The following is a 7,747-nucleotide window of genomic DNA, read 5'->3' as shown; positions in this document are numbered from 1 at the left end:
TTCATGTTCTTTATGAGAAGTGGTTTTATTTAATTTTAACATAAAGGCATGTTGTGTGTCACCGCAGTTAAATTGGTGTCTATCATGATATAACCTTAATATCATTTAGAGAAATGCTCAATAAATGCACTGTAACTAAACCCATTAGATTTTAGCCGACTAAATTTACTGCAGATTTAGTCGACTAAAACTAGACTAAAACTAAAAACAATTCAGATGACTAAAATATGACTAATACTAAATGGCATTTTAGTCAAAAGACTATGACTAAAACTGAATCAAAATTTGCTGTCAAAATTAACACTGCATTCATCTATACATTTAACAGCTTATTTGAATAGGAAATTATGCACAGGTAGGAATGTAATGTCTGAAGTTGCAAAAACACAAGCAGAACATTGCTATGTTTGCAAGAGAGAAATACTGTACAACAGAATCTCAGGTGTGGCAGGAAAAAAGATTAAAGGAGAATTCAAAGACAAAATTATGCGCTCACACTAACAATTGTGAGTGGCCTTGGTACGAAAGCATCTGTCGAGAACAAAAATGCAAATATAGGCGTGGTGAAGAATCGCAAGGTATAATAATTTGCTTTCTGAAATCAATGTAGGGTTTGCAATCAGCCAGCTGGATTAAAACAGAAGTGTTTGTCTGTAAGGGGGTTGCCATCGCTGTGAAGCTTATGTGTGCACAGACAAAACAAACACTAATAACTGTACCCAAAATGGGCTATACATTTTTAAAGGGTAAACTCAGTTTGTATCGGGCCAGATATTTTACAACTATCACTCAGCCAGGTATTTAAGAACTCTAACCTGCAGTATTAACATCAATTACATTCTCCAGCGTGCCGGTGGGGAGTGTGAAACACAAGGAGAAGGGAGGAATATGCTCAAAGACTGATACAAGAAGAGCTGGAGGAAAAAGAACAGAGAGCGACTGGGCTTTTACGTCTTCTATAAATCAGATTACACACTCGCAGAGAGGCAAATATTTGTGATGGCCACAGCTCAGTAATCTGAAGTGCTGTCTAACTGAGCACCAGCTTGCTAATGAGAAGAAAACCACAAACAGAATATGCAAGCCAAGCTTTGAAATGAGAGGTTATATTTAGACAAATAGGAGAGACTGCAATAACATGCTCACAGTCCTTGCTCAATATCTGTCCCTCGTCTGAGGAAGGATTTACTGGAGTATGCTTATAAGAGATGGAATTCTGTTTTAGACCTCCAAAGATACATATGATTCAGGCTCTGATTTAGGAGCAGTCGCCAAGCTAAACCAGCAATGTTTTAATAGAAATATTCAAAAATCTGAATACATGATATTGGACCTTATATTGACAAAAATGCAGAAGGCCACTGAAGCAGAGACACTTTAGTCAGTTTTTGGCACACTAACCTTTTTGGTGAAGTCCATCGCTTTGAGAATGGCCAGGTTGAGTGTCTCTAGGGAGGCCAGAACACCTTCATAGTCCCCCATGTGGTTGGCAAAGTAGTCTAATGAACAGAGAAATGAGCCAGAACTGAATTAAGAATTTTCTGAAAACTCACAAACAATATGGAAGAATGAAAACATTGAAAAATTAAACTGCCAACAAAATTGATCTAAAAATATTACAAAATAGAAATTGTACACTATCTGTTAACAGATATTAGAACTGAAACCAGGTTGAATGACTAGACCATAGACCTAGGTCCATATATTGTCTATCAGCAAATACTCTACACACATCTATTGAAATAAAAATATTTGTTTGCAAAGAAAATTCTATTTCTTGCCACTCTTATCACACAAACATACTGATACTCACCGCATAGTTCCTTGGTGTCAACATTACTAACACATCGCAGGAAAAGGGAAGCGTACAGAAAAAGAGAATAGAAGAAGCAGGAGAAGAAAGAGATAAGAAACAAGTGAAAACCCAGCACAAATCAAATGCTACTTACATCTGTGTCTTACAAGAGTGGTTATACAGAATCTCACTAAACTATCTATTTATATGGATCTTAAAGATAACACAACACAAAACTTAAATATATGTGATTTTTGAAACCAGTACCTCAGCAGACCTCGAAGTTACATGCTTCATCAAAATGAATTAATCAGCCAATTTGACACTGACCTGGAACTAATGAATGGTAAGATGCATATGTTGTTTTTTAGAGAGGTTTTTTTTTTGTTGCTCAACCAATCAGAATATAGTCAGAACAATTTTTTGATATTATTTGAATGTTTTAAGTATTTTGTTTTAAACTCAAGTGTTACAAAATATGACGTTTTATAATCTGTACTGATGCCAGACTTAATTGAATATGAATAATCGTATATTTTAGGTTGAATTTATCAAGATCTAAACAAAAACAAAAAGGAGAAATAATCAAATGAGATTAAGTATTTAATAGACTGGATTATCCAAAAATAGGTCATAGAAAATGGACATTTAAACACTTTTTTATTCCTAAAAAAATGACTATTGCGATATATAATGTTACAAAAAGTACTCATACTGGCCACTACTAGAAAAAAAAGAGGAAAAAGAAAGAGAGAAGCAAGCTAGAAACTATTTTTTCCTACTGCCTGGTTGTTACCCTTTCCAGGCTTCATCCTATCCTCTCTCTTTCTTTTTTTGCTATTGGACTTTTCATCTCTCACTTCTTTATACTTTCCCTTACTTGTTAAAATGGAAGTGCCATCGGCAAAGGGAAGCACAAAAAATATATAAAGTATGACATTTACAGGTGTAGGGTGGGCACTGAGAGTGAACACGGCTAACAATCCTCTCTCCTTTCACTGGTACTGAGCTCTTGATGCCTGGCCTGTCAAATAAAGAGTATGTCCACCTCAGCGGAGGACAGAAGAGATGGGAAGACTGCTGTGTGTAAGACTGTCATGTGTGAATGTCATGAGTCTCTCTCTCTCTCTCTTAGTGGCCTATTCTATTCATACCCATTAGAACGGTGCTAGATAAGCTACTGATCAGATTCATCAGCGTGATTATTTTCCATCCAATATGTTGATGAAAGGATGGAGTAAACATTAAAACAAAATTGAGCCTATTTACTTTCTTGATGCGTATTCTTGGTCTCACTGTGAATGATTCATCTGTGCACGTTATTAAAAAGAAAAAACAGTCTTTGTAATTTTTAATCAAAAAATAATAGCAAGTTCTTCACCTCAAATGACTTTCCTGACATCATTTAGGCTGCAAGTGCTATTAGATCATGTTAAACAATAGCTATTAAAACAGTGTTTTAACACACTTGCATTCAGACTGGCTTCATTCTGATATGTAACACATAATTTTCATAATCAAATTGATTCTCAGTGAATAAAATTTATCTGCCCTTTATTTTTTTTTTCTTGTTGAATGTCATGCATCACTTAAACATATGTCAAATTAGGGAAGAAAAATGATTTACAAACAGAAATTAACATTCATTTAATATACAGTTATAAAGAGCAGGATTTTGACCAAAGAGATTTCATAGTGGGCGGGGCTAAAATAATAAAATGTCCTGTTGCTCGTCATGGTCTCAACTGGTAAGAACAAAAAAAAAACGGATTTCCTTCATAGTCGCACCTGTTAAGAACGCTGTCAAATTGTGTGAATGTCAGCATGATATTCAGATAAATGGAAGACAAAAGATAAGGGGCTCATGTTTCATTTCAAATCTTCAACACAAGTGTAAATGAGAAACAAGCACATAAAGGTGACATGCATAAAGCTCTCAATTTTCTTCTTCCGTTTGATCTTCACCACCTCAGTCTCTCTCAGCACCCCCCACCCCAGTGTCTTTTCCAGCCCTCCCCCCATCTCATCATCTAGCCCTCTTGTCTCCATTCTTTTCTCTGCACCAGTCCTTATGGGCTCTGGTGGTTCATTATTTAGAGCAAAGGCTGTATTGGACCTGAAGAGCAGCGACCGCATCCTAGCAGCTGCAGACTTCCCCTCCTTTTTTACATAATTCATTCTGAAATGTGATTAAAGACAACACACACACACACACACACACACATACAACTGGAGCTGCTCTGCCTCCAGAGACAAGCTCACACACACCTATACACACAAACACTGACAAATAGGGTGCGTGAAACACAGAGAACAGAAAGAGAGAGAGGTCTGGCAGCAGATTGCTATAGATGAGACAGATGCAGTCATGATGACAGTAAGACATTTTCCAAACACAAAACGTTAAGCAAGACAGAGAGAGAAAGCGAGTAAAGCAATGTTATGTGCCAAGAGAAGCAGCTATTCTAAAGGGTCTAGTCCCATTACAGTTTAACCCCATCCCTTTATTATCCCTCATCAGTCACAGTCTTTCAGTTTTCCCCTTTTCTTGCTGTTAATTATACTTTATTATGTCCACCAAAATGAAATCTGCCCCATTTTTCTGCCTGGTTCTTAAGAAACCATTACCTATAATCAGGGGTTAAATTGGGAACCAAGATCTGAAGATCCTGGCTATACGGTTATATCGTCAAAAACTATATGCAGCGTTTTTTCCAACTACAGCTGCACTTTTATGTCCCAGGGAGTGATTTTTATTACACATAACCAGACTTTCGATCTGAAAATATGAATTTCTATCATAAAATTATTATTGTTAAAAAATATTTACAAAAATATGCTAAATATTGTAACATGCAGAAGTAATAATTTTTTAGAAATTCTATATCTATTGTGTGGAAAGAATTCGTGAGATATGTATTATTACTTATACAATATAATAAATATAGTATTTATTATTAATAAATATATTATATCTACTTAAAACAAATATTAAGTTTATTATTATTTGTCATTATATTTATTACATTTAAATATATTTTTAATGAATTATATTTTTGTGTAATTTCCAGACAAGCTGTAATTTTGTAAGATAAAAAAATCTTATTTAAATAAACTTGTGAAAATCAACATTCTCTACAATGAACATGTAGAGAAATGGATAATATGTCATGACATGAACTATTAAGATAATTCTAAATATAGCTTTAATGTTTTTACTGGAACATTTAACAACTTGACCAGGATGTACAAACACAAAGTGAAACGAATTTACAAAGTTCCAATCAATTTAATATTATTTTTTTTGTTATTCTGGACCAATCCCTGACAATTTAACTAATGTCATGTTGTTTCCTATTTTTATTGCACCTCTGTTGTCCTGTATTGTGATTCACTGGATGTGTATTCAGTGCTGTGTGTCTGTAGAATCACCTGGTGTTATCAGAGTCAATGGTGTGAAACAGTTTTTCCAGCTCCTCTTCATTCAGAGTTCCATCAGAGAAGAATGCCTGGAACTCATCAAGGGAGAGCTTTCCATCATCTGCAGAGGAAACAGAGATTTTAGCTGCATGCCTCATTCATTTTTAACACTCCAGACTGTACTGTGTATCAGCACCATGGGTATTTCTGTATCTACGTCTTAACAGGCAGAACAGGCTGCCATCAGTCACAACATCACAAATACAATCAGTATAATCTGTCTAAAATTAAAATACAACTATATGTAGGTTCCATAGACTCACATGGGTCACGTTCCCTAATAACTGCGTGTGAACAAAGCATTCTTTATAATATGCACAGAAAATTGATGGGTTTAGGTGTGTTTCTTCTTAACCCTCGTTCTAATGTTGATGAATCCGGATTATTCTTAATGAGGGAACAAGAGCCCACGGTTAGTAATTAACATAATATACATGCCCAAACCAATTCCATCTATAGGTTTTCTGCACAATATCTTCTGTATAGCCATCACTCTTTGCAAGCATATACTTATTCAAGATCTTGGAGTAATCCTAGTGTGTCGTTCTTAATGCAGAATAGATACATAAGTAATTTTTATTACTCTGAATTTATTGTAGTGTAATTTAGTTATTCAATTTCCAATACATACATATGGGGTCGATAAGATGTTTAAGCATTTATGAAATTAGTCTTTTATGCACACCAAGACTGCTTTTATTTTGATCAAAAATACAGTAACAGGAATGTTATGAAATTTACCATTTAAAATATTTTTATGTAATTTTCTCATTTTAAAATGTAATTTATTCCAGTTATGCAAAGCTGAATTTTCAGCAGCCATTGCTCCAGTCTTCAATGTCACATGATCCTTCAGAAATCATAATATGCTGATTTGCTGCTCAAGAAATATTTATTATCAATGCTAACAGCTGTGCTGCTCAATATTTTTGTGGAAACAGATACATTTTTTCAGGATTGTTTCAGGATTGTTTGATTGAGGAAGTTCAAAAGAACACCATTTATAGGAAATATAAATCTTTTGTAGTATTATACATTTTTATTCAATTTAACGTGCCCCTGCTAAATAAAAATATTAATAAAAAAAAAACCTTACTGGCTTTTTTTTTTTTTAAGCATCACCAGTGATGAGAGACAGGAGGCTACTAGGAGAATATACTGTAGTGGCTTCCTCTATGGGGAAGGGTCAAGACTGGTGAGAAAAGGGGGATGTTACAAATAGGAGTCTCAGCTGCAGTCAATGCTGGGAGAAATGAAATATTCATCACCCTGGATTCGTCCTTGAAGTTAGACCTGCGCTTACTGGACAAACTACAGCCGAAATACAATATGAAAGTAAGTGCAGCCAATCAGTGGTTCCAAAGCAACTATTGGATTGTAGTTTCTAAATTCAAAAGCTTGTACTGGAAATGAGAACCACTTATGGTTTGTCAATGCAGTTCTACACCTCCAACACACGGCCATGTATTTATACATGACCTTTATCCATTCTGCTCTTTATAGAAAAACACCCTACCATTTCTGTGCATTTGTGTTTTTTTTCTACCTTTATAATATTCTCATCCTTTCTCTGTCACTATCCCAGTTAGAAAGTGAAGGTGGAAGGGAAGCAAAATCAAAAGCAGATCTTTCTCTGAACCATAGCTTATATATAGAGTGTGTGTTTCCGTCTTTCCCCATCTCTGTGCAAGGCTGAGGAGCACGGGGAACCCAGCCCTTAATTAGGCAGTGACCCACTTTTCTTCTCTTTCTCTCAGGAAGGAGTGCTTGCTCAGGAAACAGACATTTACTTGCCCAATTTCCACGTTCAGCATTGTGCTCTAGTGACAGCTGATGCGTAACAGTAACATTACCTCTGTAATATAACTTAATGAGTCAATAAACCTCTCTGCACTGGGTTAAGTTGGCTAATTTATCTCATACAACCAGCATTTTATGTCAATGATCATTGTTTGCATGATGCTGGTTAGAATGAATGATTTTTATCTTCTTGCAGAGCTATTTAAGAGAATGAACAGTCCTGCTGTGCAATTACCTCAAAATTGCTGTACTCACCTAAACTGCAGGTGGGCTACTATAATGCAATTATTATATTATTATTATACAATTGAAACTATAACTATTATCTATTTTAAAATGGTTTTTTTTTCTGTGATGGCAAAGCTACATTTTCAGCAGCCATTACTCCAGTATTCAGTTTCATATGATCCTTTAGAAATAATGAAATAATTGTAATATGCTGATTTGGTGCTTCAGAAACCTTTTCTATTATTATCAATGCTAAAAACAGTTGTGCTGCTTAATAATTTGTGGAAACCATGATATATTGTTTCAGGATTCTTTGATGAATATAAATTTGACATTTTTGAAATGTTGAAATAGAACATAATTTAAACAAAAATCTTTTGTAATATTATAAATATCTTCAATGTCACTTTTGATTTAGTGCTTTTAATTTAATGCATGCCTGCC

General features: G+C 34.8%; 1 protein-coding gene across 2 annotated transcripts in view; it reads right to left on the bottom strand.

Moving 5' to 3' along the window:
• The window catches only part of LOC107672281 (N-terminal EF-hand calcium-binding protein 2-like), a 104,042-nt gene that overhangs the window by 55,482 nt on the left and 40,813 nt on the right, over positions 1-7,747 (bottom strand). For both annotated transcript variants that reach the window (XM_016465413.1, XM_016465414.1), the window contains exons 3-5: positions 5,228-5,336; positions 1,814-1,839; positions 1,402-1,499 (exon numbers count right to left, since the gene is read on the bottom strand). In XM_016465413.1, the coding sequence (XP_016320899.1) occupies positions 1,402-1,499; positions 1,814-1,839; positions 5,228-5,336 (233 nt within the window). The remainder of the gene's footprint in view (positions 1-1,401; positions 1,500-1,813; positions 1,840-5,227; positions 5,337-7,747) is intronic.

Source organism: Sinocyclocheilus anshuiensis, unplaced genomic scaffold (assembly GCF_001515605.1).
Source record: "Sinocyclocheilus anshuiensis isolate Anshui unplaced genomic scaffold, SAMN03320099.WGS_v1.1 scaffold997, whole genome shotgun sequence".
Lineage (NCBI taxonomy): Eukaryota > Metazoa > Chordata > Actinopteri > Cypriniformes > Cyprinidae > Sinocyclocheilus > Sinocyclocheilus anshuiensis.
Note: the sequence above shows the minus strand (reverse complement) of the source record. Positions and strands in the feature narration are given on the sequence as shown.